This window comes from Diachasmimorpha longicaudata, chromosome 18, assembly GCF_034640455.1.
Source record: "Diachasmimorpha longicaudata isolate KC_UGA_2023 chromosome 18, iyDiaLong2, whole genome shotgun sequence".
Taxonomy (NCBI): domain Eukaryota; kingdom Metazoa; phylum Arthropoda; class Insecta; order Hymenoptera; family Braconidae; genus Diachasmimorpha; species Diachasmimorpha longicaudata.
In genome coordinates, this window is record NC_087242.1 from 830,989 (window position 1) to 850,868 (window position 19,880).

The 19,880-nt window shown below is 43.0% G+C and overlaps 3 protein-coding genes across 3 annotated transcripts; all 3 read left to right on the forward strand.

Moving 5' to 3' along the window:
- On the forward strand, positions 1-5,713 carry LOC135170769 (uncharacterized). Its single transcript, XM_064136827.1, has 2 exons — positions 1-1,519; positions 1,590-5,713. The coding sequence occupies exons 1-2, from the start codon at positions 1-3 to the stop codon at positions 5,711-5,713; spliced, it is 5,643 nt and encodes a 1,880-aa protein (XP_063992897.1).
- Positions 5,714-15,148: 9,435 nt separating this feature from the next.
- On the forward strand, positions 15,149-16,168 carry LOC135170708 (uncharacterized). The gene is made up of 3 exons (XM_064136736.1): positions 15,149-15,288; positions 15,626-15,718; positions 15,831-16,168. Exons 1-3 carry the CDS (start codon positions 15,200-15,202, stop codon positions 15,985-15,987), a joined length of 339 nt encoding a protein of 112 aa, XP_063992806.1. The 5' UTR covers positions 15,149-15,199; the 3' UTR covers positions 15,988-16,168.
- A 1,989-nt stretch (positions 16,169-18,157) lies between these two features.
- LOC135170798 (uncharacterized) lies at positions 18,158-19,372 on the forward strand. The gene is made up of 3 exons (XM_064136853.1): positions 18,158-18,787; positions 18,851-18,988; positions 19,077-19,372. Exons 1-3 carry the CDS (start codon positions 18,651-18,653, stop codon positions 19,174-19,176), a joined length of 375 nt encoding a protein of 124 aa, XP_063992923.1. The 5' UTR covers positions 18,158-18,650; the 3' UTR covers positions 19,177-19,372.
- Positions 19,373-19,880: the final 508 nt, after the last annotated feature.

Genomic DNA, 19,880 nt, shown 5'->3' on the forward strand with positions numbered 1-19,880 from the left:
ATGGCAGATGATGGAGAGTACGAGCCAACCCAACCCATTGAAATCAACGTCGAGATCAACCCCGTACCTCCAATCGTCGTTAACCCTCCAGAGACGCAAGCTTCAACCACACAGGAGCATGAAGACTGGGCAACTGCAGTGGAAACCTTTCCTTCAGTCAACATCTCAACTATCAAAACGAGGAAGTCCGAAATACCAACGATGCCATCAACTTCAAGTACACCAACGCAGCTCTCAACAGGTACCGCCAATCAACTAGAGTTTCTGGAAGACAGAATACTAGAATTCACCGCAATTGATGAGGAACTGAGGGAATTAAGAGCCTCAGATACAACGCTGGAGGAACTCAACGGCCATGAGGAGTATTTAAAGGACGCCTGGATTGAATTTGCTGAGCGATCACAGGCATTGATTGCTAATCTACCTGCTGATCACAGCTACATGACGGGAAAGGCATTCCTCAAAACTGGAGAATTAAAACGGCAGACGCTGAAGAGGATCTGGAAACTTAAAGGGGAGATATCAACGAAGGAGAAATTATCCGCGGGTAGAACAACGACCAGTCAACTGAAAAGAATCGATCTCCCAACATTTCAAGGTAAATTTTCCCAGTGGAAAGAGTTTTGTGATCTGTTTCAGAATCTGGTTGGGAGAAAACCAGACATGTCGCCTGCAGAAAAGCTGGTGAGGCTGAAGGAGGCTCTTAAGGGACCCCCAGCTGAGTTAATCTCGTCCTTCACTGCTACGGACATCAACTACGAGAAGGCATGGGACAAACTTCAACGGCATTATGAAAATCCACGTCTCATCGCCGGACACCTCTTCAACAGGGTGCTCAACTTGCGGCCAATGGCTAAGGGAGACGCCAAGGCCATGATAACCAACGCACATATTGCTCGTGAGACGGTGGACCACCTGATAAGCACCGCCAGGATTCCCAAAGAAGATTTGGGCGAGCAATTCGTCTTTCACTTGCTCAAACGTTCCATGGAGGCTGACACACGCACCACATGGGAACAGAAGCTGGGAACTTCAACGAATTTCATACCTCTGCAGGATTTAGTCAACTTCCTGGAGTCAACAGCAAGAGGCATGACTCCAGATGATCAACACGAACCAACGGTTCCTCAACGGCCAAAAGAGAAAATTCAACGTGAAAAATCACCACCTCGAGCACGCGTTTATCATGCCACCGAAGCAACAGCTCAAGGAAAGGAGCCTCAACACATTAAGCCTGCTGATTGCTGTGCGTACTGCAACGCCAAGCATTTCTTTGGAAATTGTCCATCATTTCTCAGCCTCTCAGCGCAGAAAAAACTAGAGCATCTGTCAACACCACGACTATGCTACAACTGCTTCGGTACACACCTGGTGACGAGATGCAAGTGCACTAAATCTTGCATGAAATGTCAACACAGGCACCACACGCTGTTGCACATGGACCCAACAGACAGAGAGAGACCAACGACAGCGACAATCAACAGCGGTCCAGAGCAACCATCAACGAGTGCGGAATCAGGTTTGAGTGTTTGATTTATTATAATTCTAATTCATCACTCAGATCATTGATCCTCACTCGTTTTCAACAGGTCGTTCAACATCAACACAATCAACTAAAGTCAACGAGAAATCAACAGCTTCAACGACTAGCCAGGGGATTTACGCCCCCCTGAGTCAAGTCGAAGAATCTACTCAACGGAAATCGATCAACGTAGAGGACACTAAGTTCTCCCACAAATCAACGGATCAACGACTAGTGCTCTTGGCTACGGCAAAAGCCAGGGCATTCTCCAAAAGCGGATTCTACACGATCGCCAGAATCCTCATCGATCAAGGCTCAGAGCTTTCATTTATTTCGGAAAGCCTGGTGCATCAACTTCAACTACAACGACGACATTCAACGATTGAACTCATCGGAATTGGTGGAAAACACGCATGTTCAACGAGAGGGATTGTGGCAATCACGCTCCAATCAACGAAACAGCCATTTCAACAAGTTGAGATCAACGCCCACATCCTGCAAAAGCTAACCTCACGGTTACCAACGTTCTCATGCTCATCTGCATCAATCGGATCACTGCAGCAGCTTCAACTGGCAGATGAGAACTATTCAACACCTGGACCTATCAACATAATTATCGGAGCTGACAACTACGGGAAAATCATCGGCAACGGGATTGAAAAATCCAACGATGATCAATTAGTTGGCCAACTAACAACATTCGGATGGATCTTATCCGGTCCATTATGCAACACAACGTATTCAACGAGGACCTCCTTATCCGCGGCAAGGGGATCTTCCAACGAACAATTAACGGAGCTTCTACAAAGATTCTGGGTCCAGGAAGAACCACCAATCTCAACAAATACAACCAACGAGCTCACACCAGACGAATTAGAGTGTGAAGAACACTTTCAACGCACTCATCAACGAGACACGTCTGGGCGCTACATTGTGCGATTGCCACTTCGCACATCAACAGCAGCGCTCGGAGAATCGAGGAATAAAGCGCTTCGTCAGCTCCAGTCGGTGAAACGAACACTAAACGCTAATCATGACTACAGCAAACTCTACTATGATTTTATCAACGAATACGGAGCACTTGATCACATGCGACGTATACAACAAGTATCAGAACCAGCAACAAACTACTACCTCCCACATCATGGGGTTCTGAGGGAAGATTCGCTAACCACGAAGCTTCGAGTAGTCTTCAACGGCTCCAACAAGACATCAACGGGTATCTCACTCAACGACATCCTCCACGCGGGCGGAAAGCTCCAAGTGGATGCAATGGATGTACTAACATGGTTGAGACGACATCGACTCGTCTTCGGCACCGACATCGTTAAGATGTTTCGACAAATCAACGTACACCCTGACGATTGGAATCTTCAACGCATTCTTTGGATAGACGAAAATCAACAACTTGTGACATATCAACTAACAACGGTCACATATGGACAGAAATGCTCTCCATGGCTCTCTTTGAGAGTTCTTCAACAACTCGTCAACGATGAAGGTCGACGATTCCCTGCAGCAGTGCTACCGCTAACTAAAGGCCGTTATGTCGACGACATTTACGGTGGAGCGGACTCTGAGGGAGAATTCAAAGAAATGATAATTCAACTTCAACAGATCTGCCAGGCGGGCGGATTTCCACTTCAAAAGTGGACCAGTAATCGCCCAGAGATACTCCAACAGCTCAACTCGTCAACGGGACCGGCAGGTACAGTGCAATTCGAGGAAGCAGTCATCAAAACGCTCGGATTGTGCTGGCATCCAGCAACAGATTTATTTCAATATAAATCTAGAACATTCAACTCAACGAGCTTCACCAAGAGGGTACTGCTATCGGAAATAGCTCAAATTTTCGATCCTCTTGGATTCTTCGCACCAGTCATTGTTCGAGGAAAAATACTCATCCAAGAGCTATGGCTGCTCAAACTCGCTTGGGATGATCAACTTCCACTCGACTATGTTCGAAGGTGGAAAGAGTTCAGGGAGGAACTCACGCAACTAAATAAACTGTCCATCCCAAGATGGCTAAATCTATCTCCAACGACTACCAACGTACAAATACATGGATTTGCCGACGCATCAACAGCTGCCATGGGAGCAGTCGTTTATCTACGAGTTCAACGAGACAACGAAACACCAACAATCGACTTGGTGTGTGCAAAAACAAGAGTTGCACCACTGAAAAAGCTGACGATTCCACGCCTGGAGCTAACCGCGGCCCTTCTGCTAACAAAAATTGTCAGCTGGGCACAACGCACATTGGAAATCAACGGAGAGACATACCTTTGGTCTGATTCTTCAGTAGCTTTGGCATGGATCAACAGCCATCCATCGAAATGGAAGGAATTCGTTCACAATAGAGTAACGAAAATCCAGGAAGAGTTACCAACAGCCGTATGGAGACATGTTGGTGGGATTTACAACCCTGCTGACTGCGCTTCACGTGGCATTTCACCGAGTCAACTCAACGAACATCACCTTTGGTGGAAAGGGCCTGACTGGCTAGCAAAACCGCCGTCAGACTGGCCACAAAATACAACCAGTGCTCCAACGGAAGTCTCTCTTGAAGAGAGACCAGCAACAGCTCACCCAGTAGCTGCTGAAGCTAGGCAGCATCCACTGACTGAGTTCCTCACCAGATATTCTACTTTATCAAAAGTATTACAAGTCACCGCAACGATGAATCGAGCCATCCAACGACTTAGACGACAACCAACGCCCGATTCATCAGTATTAACAACGATAGAACTCAACGAAGCGAGGACATTCTGGGTTAAGGTAACACAACACCAATACTTTGAATCTGTGTTTCAGAACTTGAACAGAGATATTCAACTACCTCGCCAACATCCACTGGCCAAGCTCACCCCGAGAATTGATGATCAAGGAATTCTCAGGCTTGGTGGACGACTAAAGAACTCATTGCTTGATCCAGACGAGACTCATCCAATTATCTTACCACGACAATCTCGCCTGACAACGCTCATCATCAACGAAGCTCACCAGAAAACACTCCACGGAGGAGTTCAACTCACCATGGCTCATATCAGACAACGATACTGGATCATTGGTGGCAGAAAGTCAGTGCACGCAGCAATTCTGCGCTGTGCTGTCTGCACCAGATTCAGGGCAACACGAGCCCAACAGTTAATGGGTCAACTGCCAACAGCTAGAGCAACGCCTTCAAGACCATTCCTGCATACTGGAGTGGACTATGCAGGGCCACTTCCAATCCTGAAGTGGAGACCAACGAACGCGCAACCATCATCGGTTCATATAGCTGTTTTTGTGTGTTTCACAACCTCAGCTGTTCACCTTGAACTGGTCAACAGACAAACAACGGATGCATTTATCGCAGCATACAAAAGATTTACTGGAAGGCGAGGCATTCCAGCTATCATGTATAGTGACAATGCAACGACATTCGAAGGAGCAGCCAACGAACTCAACAGACTATACAACCAAGAATCTCCAGATAACCAACAAATTAGAGCTGCTCTTGCTTCCAACGGAACCCAGTGGAAATTCATCCCACCAAATGCTCCTCACTTCGGAGGCAAGTGGGAGGCCGCTGTAAAGTCAACGAAGTATCATCTACGACGAGTATTAGGAACAACAACGTTAACATACGAAGAGCTCAACACGATCCTGATACAAATCGAGGCCTGTCTCAACTCACGGCCTATTGTTCCGATGAGAGATGACCCAGATGACCTTCAGGCTCTCACACCAGGACACTTCCTCATCGGAGAACCTCTTCAACTACTCCCGGAGCCATCTCAACTCAACACAAATATCAACAAAATCACACGATGGAATCTGGTGACCCAGAAAATACGACAATTCTGGTCGAGATGGTCCAGGGAGTGTCTTCAACGTTACCACTCCATCTACAAGTGGAATCAACAGCAACGCAACATCAAGGTGGGAGATATGGTCCTGATGATCAATGATGATCTCCCTCCAGCACGTTGGCCACTGGCGCGAGTCATTGCGGTAAGGCCAGGGGCTGATGGACTAGTGAGGGTCGCAGAACTGCTCACAGCAACACCAGAAGTCCCAACGAATCCAGATGGATCACCATCGACACAGAACATTCGGGTTCAACGACATCAATACACCAGACCGATAGCAAAACTTTGCTTGCTACCAACGGACCCAACACCAGCAGACCAACAAGATGACAACTAGAGATTACCATCAACAGAGGATTCATCACGCCTGATGAATGCGGGCGGGATGTTTAAACTATAGCTAAAAAACGCCCCCCAACTCAACGACAAGTGATCGATGAATTTCGGATACTTCCGGGGTTCATCGGGTCACTGGTCATCGGTCTCGGTCACCAACTTGAGACCCCCCCCAAATCAGTCTTTCAACGTATCTCCAACGTACCGGTCAACGTAATTCTACCTTTTCGCATTATTCAACGTCTCTCAACTAAATTTCGACCCTCAACGATCCAGGATTTCACACGGGTGAAACCCAACGAACTTTGTGAAACTTGTATAGTTTTTTACAATTAGTGACAATAAACATACGAAGTTTTTATAACTTAGTGTCTTGTGTCTTCAATTGCATCTCACTACACCAATCCCAATTTTTCCGACGCCCGACCACCCAAAACAACGTTCCTCAACTAAACACACATTTTTTGCAGAGAATAAAATTATCTACAATAAATGTCTCCTGGTGGAATCCCGTAAATCCATTTGTTTATGTAATAATTGGATTGGAATTTTAAACAACAATCCGCGATTAATTATCAAACTAAGACATCTACGCGATTTTTCGATAAGATAATTAATGTGTAAAATTGCATTCCCGATTGCTCCCCATTTTTTTCCGAGAAATCCAATATTACACATTAATGATCTTATCGAAAAATCGCGTAGATGTCTTAGTTTGATAATTAATCGCGGATTGTTGTTTAAATTTCAAATCCAATTATTACATAAACAAATGGATTTACGGGATTCCACCAGGAGACATTTATTGTAGAAAATTTTATTCTCTGCAAAAAATGTCTTGTGACAAAAGGCCGTAAATCCATTTGTTTACGTGATAATGAAGATAACACGGTTATTGCTCCGGATTCCGCGAAAATCGCGAGCTATCCCCTCTGAAATTTGACCGCGATTGTTTATTATTAATTATCTCGATAATAGGCTCTTTTACAGGATTTTGTCAACAGACCTTTCTTGTTGTAAATTAAATTTACAATAAAAAAGATCTCTTGACAAAACACTGTAGGGCTATTGCATAATGAGATAATTAACATTTAAATAATTAGCTTTGGAACGCCAAGGGGGATGCCCGCGGTTTTCAGAATCTTGTCTTTTAATAAATAATACTAAGGTAAATAATAATCGGTTTTTACTCATCCTAGCGCCCCCCCCCCCGAAAGGATTGTCATGAAATATCTTTCCCCCTGTCTCTCTCCGCCCGAGGAGAAGGGGAAGCACGCACACTGCTTACCCGCGGCACACGGACGGAGAGCCGCGCAATGCTCGCGCCCCATTGGCCGTTCTTTCGGACTCACCCCCATATCTCTGCAGGGGTGAGTCCGATCGAAAAGTAGAAAAGGACTTTTCTGCTCAGAATCACACCCAAAACATGCCTATTCACTTTTCGCCTCTACCCGCTGCACACCCTGTACATGTCGACAGGGACGGTATCAAGGGGCTCTATGAGTCAGCGCGTAGGGCACACGTGCTCGAGACCAGCGACCAGACGGCTGCCTAAATGCAGGGTGTAAAAGGGCCGGAAGGCTGATTACCTCTAGACTTACAAGGACCGTCTAAAGGCAACAAAGTCAACAAAGAATTAAGGAATTACAAATTCCGTCGTTAAGGAATTACAAATTCCATCATTAAAGAATTGAAAATTCCGGTGTCGATTACGAAATCGATTGTTCTTGACCCCTCCCCCTCCTAACAACGGCGGCCCTTTCTATTATGAGATACCGAGAATTCTCTCTGACAAATAAGAGCTTGTCAGTCGTTCAATGAGGAGGCGCCCAGTGACGTCACAAGGTAAACACATGCACTACGCATAAAATGCTCGAGCATAGCAAGAAGACAGAAAACTTGTCAGACCAGTACATGTCTCTTGTTCCTTCTTTTTTGCCTTTGCGACTTGAAAATCTACCATTCCATTCGACGGATATCATGTGGAATAGAAAACCCAATAACTTACTTGATCTTGAAGTACGACGCAATTTTTCTAGTTTTTTGAATTTCGTCTCCAACTTCTTAAATTTATTCGCTATAACTTCGTCCACTAATTCTATGTGCGGACTTTTATATTTCCTTTTTCCCATGATTCACCCACAATTTTTCACCGAAAAACATAGCGAAAAATTTTTGACGCAGTCACCTCGGCACAAGTATAAAGAATGAGTCTCGGGAGGCAGGCTCCGATGCATGGCACGCATGGGTGGGAAGTCGATACATTTTGGTTTTATAGCTTTAACTTTGTCGTGCCTCGGTAGGTAGAAAGAGTACTGCATTGCTCATCTTGAGGAAGAGGCGCGCAATACAATTTTGTGTTGCACGTAATCCCGACATAAAAGCTGCAGTTGTGGAACTCTTCAATCGGACATCGAAGGAACGTATGTGGCTTTACTTTACACATAGTCGAACATATAAGTATACAGATATTTTGAAACAAGTTGTTGGGTCTTACAACAACGCGTGACATTCTTCAATAAAGATGGCGCCTGCGGCTGTGACTATGGATAATGCACCATACTTATGGAGTAATATATAAAGTCGTTTCGAGACGGAGAAACCACGTAAAGAATAGTTTAAATATAACGTTGGCGACTATGGGCGCATCAGTGGAACGAAAGGCATCTTTGAGAAAGGATATGATACTAATTGGAGTAAAGAAATATTCAAAATAACGAAAGCCGTTTTCAAGCAATCAGTACCGATATACGAGTTGATGGATTTTGCTGACGAATCAACAATAACAATAAAATGACAATAAACCAACGGACAAGGTCGAGTTCATAGTCGAACGTGTTATACGCTCGAAAGGAAAACGAAAAAATAAGCAGATTCTTGTTCATTGGGAAGGATATCCTGATAAGTTTGATTCTTGCATACCTGCTGCAGAACTACATGCAATTGGGAAAAAATGTAGAGAAAGGAATTGTATATGGTGCTCTCCAGCAACAGCAGCATTACCTATCATCCTGATAATATAGCATGGAAGTTCACAACCTTGCTTCCAAAACAAGTCGAACTGGAAGGTGAATGGGTAGTGGGTCTGAGTGAAATACAATTTCCTTGCATTCTTTTACATATACGTGATCGAAAAGATGCTTCAATCAATTTCGTGACTAATTCAAACCCCAACAAGAGCAAGGCAAACGCAATACAAACATTTTCTCTACCTAGTGCCGTTTTCAAAGATATAACAGATTTAATGGGGTTCTTGAATCTCTTTCCGCCTTTGAGTACTCATATCCGATTTGAATATTTGTGTCAACAAGGTTTTGTGAAAATTCTAAGACACTGCAACTCCAGGAACTGCGGCAGCACAGTTCATGGATTAAACGTTTCCGCTAAAGTAGCCGACATGTCGGGATTTGAGAGACGTGTACACAACTTCACAAACGCCAACCCCTATTGTGAAGGATCTTGACCTGCAAGTTTGGCCAGAGGCCTGCGAATCTGTTCATCTACAGCGATGTTTGTGTACCTCCCGTAACGGGTGGTACCATTCAGCACTTCTGCGTATACCTTGTGACGAGGCTACATAACCTTTTGTGACAGGAGGTACTATTTTCCCCTCACGTCGGAGCGATTTCCCCACCCTCGGGAATCGCCCCAGTTCACCGTAGGCTAGGTCCTAGGGATAAAAACCGTCTTTACGACGACTGCCAGGGACCCTAGCCACCGTTAAAGGGCGCATGCGTTAAAAATATCGATCGAACCGCCCTGCAACAGGTTGTTCGATCGGGACAACGATTACTCTTGCCCCGGTGCTATTCTTGATCATATTGTACACGTCCCGGTGCCACTTTCGCCCGGTGTTACGTCTGAATACTTTTGTTTCATTATTGTACGTATGCTTTCGTCAATTCATTTGTAATTTCTTGATTGATAATCCTATTATATTGTAAAGATTGTTAATTTACTGTGTCACGTGGAGTCGATTTCCGAGGTGTGTTAGACGGACAGGTCTTATTATCGTCAATAAAGTAAGTTCTAAATTTAATACGCTTCTGCTTCATTTCTCCTTTCTCTCTCTCTCTAATCTATGTTGGGTCTTCCAACTCTCTCACACCACGAGATTGCCGGGAAACGTTGTTGGCTTTCGACAATCTAACTGGCGCCCAATTAATTATTGTTAAATTATTTCTTAAGCATATCCTAAAGGAAAGTTCTAGAGCCCTGACAGCCCTTGACCGAGGCCGCGTCAGGTGAGAGTGTTTGTATTAATTATTCGAAATAACGAATAAACCATAAATTATTTAAAATAAAAAAAGCCCTTGTCTCAATGGCGCCCAACGTGGGGCACGTTGGATAATTTTTGTAAATTATAAAGAGAATTTTCTAGATTGAATATTTGGACAAATTTTGTAATGAGAGAGATACAAAAGGTTGGAATTTGGACACTCGACGGTTGACCGAGTGTCAATGTTTACATTGGGACAATAGAGCCTTTGATGAAGGGGATTACCCTGCTCTATTGCGAGTCCCTTTTCTTTTCATTTTTTCTCGCTATACTTTGCTCTCTAATTCTGTCGCTCTTGCAATATAAGTTAATAATTGTATTGAGTATATATAATGAAATGTCATACCATGGTTATCGACTCTTATATGTTGTAATTTAAATTAATACGTTAACTTCGCTGTTACGTTTTAAAGGTTGGCTACCCCTCTTTTGGTGATTTGGATAGCCAAACTGATTCTTATTTATTTCCCAGTGTACTCACTAAGGGGTTATATATATATTTCTGGATGCTACTAGCGGTTGCTAGTAGCTGGTGTATATATATATCCCCTCTTGGGACTGATGGTGATGGGACACTCCTGTGTCTTGTCCCCTTCTGCTGGGCCGTCGTGCCCCGTCCGGCTAGATCTCGGTGAGCCCTTCGGGTTCACTCTTCTAGGAGGGGTGTCTTGGTGACGGATTGGGAACAACACAAAATAACCTCACTCGCGGAATATATTAAATGTATATTTATATTTGCTCTTAATGGTATACACTCCTTGCGCGAGTGGGTCGGTATCGCGTTATTAGGTGTTTATGAGTTGGACTTGGAGCGCGGTTACGAGCAGTGGAAGACCCTGTCTGGTCTGCTCCTGGAAGGTATCTGTCTCTCTGCGAGTCTCTAAATCTCCTCCAAGTCCAAATCGCTGATCTACGCAGTTCCACGGCTTTTTGCACCAATATTGTCTTGTGTCATCATTGACGCAAGACTCATACAGTCACACAGTATACTGGACGTGCCAAAAGCCCTGAAACTGCTTTATTTGATCCCTGCTGTGACGTCACTTGGGTGCTGACAATGGTCTAAACATCCGTTGGATTGTTCAGTCCCTTGTCCAAATGGCGTTGCAGGGAGTAAACCGATCCTCCAAACACCGGGGCAGCTGACCACAGCGTCTCCAAGACACCGTGGGACTGCTGACCAATGTCTGGGGATCAATTCTCAAAAACGACGCATTGGCGGAGGCCAATACGTCACACTCCCCTGATAAAACTATTGCTACCCTGGTTCACAATCAGGTGGCAATAGTACTAAACTAAGAGAAACGAATTTTAATATAGTCTGTGCCTTAAGGGCCTCGGCTTATGCCAAAAGGGCTATCAACTTCCCTGCCATAAGGGCCAAAATCCCTGCTATATGAGCAAATTTACAACTATCCCTATCGACCGGACCCTTACAGTTTTCTTATTGCTAAAGTCCTTATCAAGAACAGTATTTAACTCCTTTCGGATAAGCGTAAGAATAAGTTAGCGAGGTCGTTGATAGGTGCTTTCGGGGTTGGTTCTGCTGGTTACCATCCTCCCAGGTCGTGTTGGAGGGGTGGTCTGGAGTAAGACGTCTCCCCGTTCCAGTATGGGCTGACGATCTGCCAGCCTTGGGCTCCTGTTCGTTCCGGCGGCCCGCTGATCATCGGAAGGGCCTGATATTGTTGGGTGTGCGTGACTCGATTTTGGGGAATCAGCGCAAGCTGAGTGGTGAGGGGGGCGACTGTGACGACCGGGCGACCTGGTTCGACAGGCTCCAAGTGTTCGTCCAGCTCCACAATCTCCGTGATGGTGGCTGTAGGCCCCGGTCGTACTCCTCGAGCGAGCGTCTTCATCGGAAGGTGTACTTCTTGGTTTGTTTTTCTTGCACGTGATCGTCGTGGTGGCCCCTGCGGCGATGGGGTCCTGGTTCTCGGTTGGTGGGGCTCGTTCTCCCTGTTTCGAGTACGTGAACAAAACCTAACTCCCCCACATAGCGTCGCGACCTTCGACCATAGGGAGAATTTCCAACATGCCGCGGCAATCACCCCAAGAATTCCTAGCGAAATCCCCGCGAATCCTAACCCGTGTTCAACCCTCCTCAGTCTTCTGTTTGTGTCCCCTTGTCTGGACAGCGCCCGGGCTTTATCGATAATGACTTGCAGCCCGAGACTGTCCCTTGTGACGCTGTCCTCGTCGTTCTGTCCAACCTGTACCGTTTGTAGTAGGCCTATTTCGCCTAAGATTTCCGTCAAATTGTTCGGTCCGAGTCCGCGTATTGTCTTGTTTAGTAGGGTCGGGATGTCGAAGACGGCTCGGTCCACGAATTTTAGGTCGAACTTCGACGTCAGTTCTTGGAATGGGGTGAGGGTGACGGATCGCGATCGAATCTCGCAGTCCGGCGCTAGGGTGACTGTTCCGGTTCCCGTAATGATGATCGTGGCGGGTTCGCGTCTTGTACATTTTATTCGTATTTCGTCTTCCGTGACGACGGAAAAAACCCATGTGTTGGAATTTCCTATTCGGGCCCAATATGTTCGGTCCATTGATTTTACCCGTACATCGCATATTTCGGAGCTCGAGAAACGGGGATTGGAGATCATTTGTACCTCACAATCCTTGTTCCCATTGACCTCGTATAAGGGTCGTGCGGTCTTGCATATAAGGCCGATCATTCCCGTTTTACAGTGGTTGATGTCTTCACTGTCAAGCTTGAGATACGTGTTGGCTTCCTCCGAAATAGCGGTGTAGGGATAACTTGGTGTTATAAAGGCCACTAGAGATGTTGAGGTATTATTAATTTTTGTCGGCAACGTCAGGTGTCGATACACGGTATATTTTGTTAACTCAAGTATTGGTATCGTGATGACGAATACGACCTTTTCCTTATGAAAATAGGCCGTCAGATCCGCGAGTTTTAGTAATTCGGTGATATATGGGATTTCTAGGGGGACCGGGAACTCCACCCCCCGATTATATTGAATTACTTCGTTAGCAGCGCCCAGGATATTTTCTGGCGACATAATTGACGGGTGCAATTGTCCTCTTTTCGCGAATAGGATGGCGTTAATCAGCATTTGGGTGTCGAGCTCATATTCGCTCAGTTCCGAATCGAAAGCTGATATAAGGCTCGCCATTTTCCCATTAATCCCTATAGTATCGATTCGTTCTAGGATGTTTCCGATGGCTACGTAGACCGTCGCGTTCAAGGTCTTAATTTCTTTAGTTAGACCTTGAATAGTTTGGTGGATTGATTCGAATTCGGATCGAATAATGTGCGTTCATTCGCCAGAAGGGCTAGGGTTTCCTTAGTTGTGTTCTGTAGTGATTCTATGTATTGGTCGTAATAGTCCGCGTCATCTTCGTCCATTGTCCCGAAAAGAATCTTGCTTATTTTCCCGACAAATCCGAGGACCGCTCGTTTCGATCTCTCCGGTGTTTCTGCTAACAATTCTCTCATGTGTCGATGAGTACCGTCTAATATATCGAGCCGATTAATTACCTGGTCTAATTGGTCTTCAAAATTACAATTGCCTCGTAGTTGGGTACAGATCCCTTTCATTCCCAACCAGTGTCGTGTGAGGATTTGTTTTTTCTCTAGGAATTTTGTTATGTCGATATGTGTAATCATATTCCACACCGTGTGATAGATTCGCAGATTCGCATATTTAGTGGTTAGGATTCCGTTTCCTCCCTCTAATCGTGTGATTTCCACGCCTGGAGTTTCCGGGCTCCCTGCGAGCCTGAAACATCCAATCATACACGGCTATTTTGTTGTTTACGTTTCGTCCTTCACTCCCCTTCTTATTCCTGGCTGATTGTACTCTACAGTTCATCAGTCAGAAATAAGAATATTTTTCGGGCGAAATGTGAAAACATTAAAATATATTCCTGACAGAGGTAGGGATTATGCGGGATCCTCTATTAAATTTCCTGGTAACATATTTGTATAACATTTTACAACTAAAGGGGCTGTGATCAGCTCAAAATAATTATTTCATTATCCCAAAAACTATAATTTATTATTCTCGAAATTTTAACAGGTTCAAATGACCAAATTTTCAGGTGCAATAGTTACTAGAACTATTGATTCATTAAAAATACCCTGAGAGCGATAATTAATATTCTCAAAGCCCCCTTTTTTTTTTTTTTTTTTTTAAAAAGAAATGAGTCTCAGATATCTCCGTAATCACCAAAGTGAATTTAAAAAAAATTTCGAACATCCCACGCATATATTCACCCCATCTCTTTATTCCCTCTAATTTCTAGAATTATATTCCAGTAAAATACGCAATATTTTTTTCATGCATCAATGTATAACCTGTACCCCAAAACCGTAAAATTTCTCTCAGCACCCGATAATCATCCGTATTATCATTTCTGGGCCCAATTCCATTCATCTTCTCGCTACCCTAATTCACAATTCTAAATAGATTAATGTTTTACAAATTAATGTAAATTTACAATGAACGAGGGTGTCCCTAGGGAATTTCGAAATTTAAATAATCGTCGTTGGTGCGCCAGCGAGATTGATTGGTAATTTTTCTTGGTATCGATATCGGTCGCCGCCCGACGTCTTTCTTGGTGCCCAAGAGTATGCTCTTCCGGTGGGGGGGTGTCAGATTATCGGGTCGCAATTGCGGGGCGTATGTCACCAGTCGTTTGGTGACACTTGACGAACAGTGAAGTTTTTGTGCGTGTATAAATATTTTTGTGAGGATTTTTTTTCTTTCGATTGGTGGAGGATGTCTCAGCAAGGATTACCAAGCAAGGCCTCCCGATCACCAAATGGGGATGAGCCTATTTCCACCGGCGGTGCTTTTACCGGTAAGTCCTTTTTTTACCTTTTGATTATTAAATTGCATTAAATATATATAATTTTGGCCGTGGGGTATTTGAGAGAAAAAGAAAAATGTTTTTGATGTGAAACATCTATAGGCGGACCCCTAAACTGAATCGTTAGCGTGGCGAAACTTGCCGTGGCGAGCATTCGCCAGGCTATACTAAGGTATGCCTATCTATATTCTGTGTAATAGAGTGGACGGTGTGCGGATGGGCCGCCACGCTATACTGAGGTATACCTATATATATTATGTGTAGTAGAGTGTACGGTGTGGCTTCTCACGCAGTTCCACGTGGTTCTTTATACGGTACAGATAACCTGTGTTTTATGTAATTTTTTATTTCAATTTTTGAAAATAAAATATGTGTGATAGTGATAACTTAGAAGATCAAAGTGATCAACCGTGTGCAAAGAAAGAGAAACTAGACTATGGCATACTACCAAGTCATCAGTAAGTAGATCCTATTTTTCATGTCTCCATAACTGTAATTTTATATCTATATATTTAATTAATTATATTGATATTAATCATATCAGTAATTTATAAATTATATTAGGATTAATAATTATATAAATTATATTAATATTATCTTTAATTAATTATTTTTTTATTATTCATGAAGGAATGAATATGGACAAATTTATTAACTAAATTTATATTCTCAAATCTTTAGTCATATATTGAAATAATTAACTAAGATTTGAGTTCATGAGTATATTGAAGCCATACTCAACATTTTTTTTTTTTTTTGGTATATTTTAATATCATATTTTTTAAAATATTTCAGTTCCCAACAATCATCGCAGGGATCACAACATATTCTTATTGAAACTGGACGCCACCCTGATCATTCAAACACAAGGCATACTATCAATCTTGTGTAAGACTTTATTAATCGAATAGTACCAGACTATTTTAATTTTTATCTTAGATTTTATTAACATATTTATATTTTTTTAAATATAAATGTGTGTTTATATTTTTTAATATAGAACAACAATAGATGCTGTATTTGTGAGATATCTTGATGATGTTCCGTCCAATATTTTTGTAATGTACTTTAGTTATCATCGACCAATCGTCACAGTAATACCGGCAGAGGAAACATCAAATATAACTATTACTGAAATCACGAATGAAAATATTTAAATTGTGGCCACTTGATATTAATATCGAACTTTTATATCACATGTAAATAAATGTTTATTAAATAAAGTTACCATTTTCTGTAAGAAATTCGTAATACTTCATTTTTCCATTAGGCTATATTTAATTCCTGTAATAATATCATCTTATATGCATATTACTTGTACACACATGATGTTTCACATCTGCCAGGCGTCCCATGACGGCTTTTTTTGTGATAAATTGGCTCGCCTATTTATGGCGTAATAATTTAAATATTTTGATTTGGTTATATCCAAGCCTGGTAGAAAAAAAAATTTTGTTTATTCGGAAGTGATATTAATTAAAAATTGTTTTTTTTTTTTTTTTTTTTTTGACATTCCCCTTTTTCGTCTAGTTATTAATTATTAAGACGGGTCAAATATGAGATAAAAGGGGGGGGGCAAGGGTTGCTAACATTAAACGTATTTACGGTGATATATGTTCAATGTTGGTTTCCGATTGTGGTTAAAAGGGGTGGCTCTAATTTTTGGGAAATTGAGGGGTCCATTAATAATAAGACCGGCGAACAGGGGACTGCGGGGGGGGGCTACGTCATCCACTTCTTTCTTTAAGCGGGAGCGTGGCGAGTAGGTGACCGCGGGAAGGAGGGGGACGGCCTACGTCACCCGCTTCTTCCTTCAAGTGGGAGCGTCGTGAGTAGGGGACCGCGGGAAGGAGGGGGACGGCCTACGTCACCCGCTTCTTCCTCCTTCAGTGGTGCTTCTTGGGGAAGGCTTTATGGACCGGGGTTCTCTTCCGTTTAGTTGAGAAAGAAATAAATCTGATTTTTTTTATTATTATTATTTTTGTTATTGCCAGCAACGAAGTCGAAGAGTTTCTGACATTCAATCCCTTATTTCCTTACTGATGATTTTTCTTGTTATTTTATTTGTTGAAAGTAAAAAGAAACGATAATTGGTGGTTTTTTTTTTCTAAATTAAACACTGGGGCTCAGTTGGGTCGTGAGTGAGTATTCATTGTTTATCACTTTCTCGTGGGATAACAAATGTAAAAGAGTGATTTTTGTGTTCAAATGCCGTTTGAATTGTTCGTTAAAAAATTTTTGTTTTACAATTAATTAGTTAAGCCGGGGAAAGGAGTGTTTTATTTATCGAGTCGTAAATGTTACCCTTTGATTATAAAAATGCAATTTAAATATTTTTAATGTTGATTTTACAGTTTATAAATAATCTAGAAGTGGCTGAAGCGGGAGGCCACATGCGCGATATAATCGTCCAGAAAATCTCGGATCACATCTTGGGTCATCCTCGGAGCCCGAGGATTCCTCGTTAATTATCATCCTCAAAAATTTTTTTTTTATCTCTTTTATTTAAAAATTTATCACACTTTATTTTGTTCATTGAAAAATGGTGTGACAGTCTCCCTGCGACCTGACCACCGCCGTTTTATATTTAAAAATTTCATTCTTTCGAAATATATTAGATATATTATACCATTTATATCGACACAAAAAAAAGAAAATGAAAAATCTCCTTTTTCCCCCTTTTTTTGTTTTTATATTGCCAGTCCAGTGCAAAAAAAACTGGACAAGTCTCAAAAATTTACTCTCTTTTACCATTAATTATCTCGTCAAATTTTGTTTAATTTATTACTCACGGTAATTTATTCCCCTTCGTTTTTTTTTTAATTTATTTTTTGTTTTCTTAGGGATTCGCCCTGAATCGGGGAGTAGATCGGGTCGACAGACAGCTCGGCGATCCCGTGTTTCCGTCTGTGGGGGTCGTCAGACGGCTCGTCGGTCCCGTCGATTCACGCCCGGGGACTGGATAAGTCGATTATCCATTTGTCCTGATCTCGCCCAGGTGCCGGGCGTCCTCGAGGTTCCGGTCGTCGACGAGGATCCGGACGTCGTCGTGGATCCGGACGTCGTCTCCCAGAATCCCGACAGTCGTCGGTGATTCCGTCTGACTCAGGTGTTGCTCCATAGTTGGTAAGTTGATCCCCCTTTTTTTTTTATCATTACCCTCTATGCTGTGTGGGGTGTTTATAATCTCTTTTCTAGGAATCTTTCCTTTTCTTCTCCCTTTTTGTTCTTCGTTGACGTGTGGTCATTCAGTCGTTGTCCGTCTGTCACGTCGTTCGTTTGTGGTTTGTTTTATTGTTATATAATGGTGTTATCCGCTGGCGATCCGATTGTGCGGGTGTTGGAGGACCTCATAGAGACAGTTCCCTTCGTTGGGTCCCTGATTCGTGGTGGTTCGCGATTTTATGATTTCCCCGAGTTGTTATTAGAGCCTCTTCCCTCTTGGGTTCCACGGGAAATTTTTGAGTACCGTATAGCTCTTACTCTTCCCGCGATCCGGTCTGGCTAATATTTTGGGTTGGGGTTGATCGATCTCCTCAATAGCCAGCGACATTCTAGTGAGATGACGGGCCATCCTTTCTGGATTCCAGGTTTTGAGGTTGGGGATTTTGACGTAGTTCTCCCGGTATCTTTGGTAAGTTTTTTTTTCTCTTTTTTTTTTATGTTTAATATATATTCCCCTTTGTTGTTCAGGAGTCCTTTCCCTGGGAAACCGTGCAAGATGTTACTGAACTCTGGCTTACCCTGACGGTGGAGGATTACTATCGCGTCCCTCTGTTCTCCCATTCTGCCCCGTGTCTCCTGTTTAACCTCCTCTACGATGCTTGTTGGGATCGTGTGGAGAGTATCCTCAGGATGGGGATTACTCGTGAGGTTCGGCGACAGGATAATCTGCGCCTATGGTTGTCGGGTGATTTTTGTCACCCCCGTCTCTTTATTGAGGGTCCCTGCCCGGTGGTGAGTTATTCTCCTTTTTTTTTCTTGGCTGATGCTAAATTTGTGGTATATTTTTTTTCTTAGGCTCCCCGTATGTATCAATACGGGGATGATCCTCTGGAATATCTACGATATTTGTCCGGGGATCCTACTCTCGGGGAGGGGATTGTCGACGAGTACGACTGGTTTGCCTTCTTTGAGTATGTTCGTGGGGATGCTTTTGTATGTGTTTATTTTCCTTTTCTATTTGTCTCTCCTGATCATGATCCTTGTTTTTGCCAATCTTTTTATACTTTGTTTTTTTTTCTAGGATCGTCTTCGCGGTGTCTAAGGCTGAGGGAATCCTCTTTTCTCCTGATGCGGCCATCGTACCCGGTTTTACTGCGTCCAGGATTTATATTTTTCTTTAATTTTTTCTAAAAATATTTTAATATATGTTTTTTTTATTTTCTGAAAATTTCATTGTTGTTTTTTTTCTTTCCCCATCCAGCTCGTCTCCAGTTCGGTTTCCGGAGTCAACTGCTGCCAAATTAGATGATGCCTCTTCTTCAATTATGGTGAGTTATTATTTTATTTTATATCCCCTTTTTTATTCAGAATTTTTCGAAAAACGGGTGATATTTCGTCGTTTCGTTTTTCTCTAATTTCGGTTATCGGGGCGGTTTTCGGTTTCCCTGAGACGCGCTTTCTTTAGTTTGTCGCGGTGTACAATTTTTTATCTTCTTTCCATCTGGATATTCACGTTGTTGTGATCTAAAATTTCCAGAATACGGTATGGTCCTTTCCAATCATCGTCCCTTTTTCCTGTTCTGGGCTCTTTTAAGAGCCAAACATATTCTCCTACTTGAAGCGGTATTTCCCTCACTTTTCGGTCATAATATTTTTTTGATCTTTGTTTCGATTTTATGAGGTTTATCCGGGCTTGTTCGCGTACTCTTTTTAGTCCTTCGGTTAGTTCTTGGAATAATACGCGATAGGGCTTGCCTCCGATTCCCTCGATCGACCTTGCTGAGGGTACGCGTGGTTTTACTCCGAAAACTAGCTCGTGAGGGGTGAATCCCGTGCTTTCGTGTATGCTCGTATTATACGCAAACATCGCCATATCTATCCATTT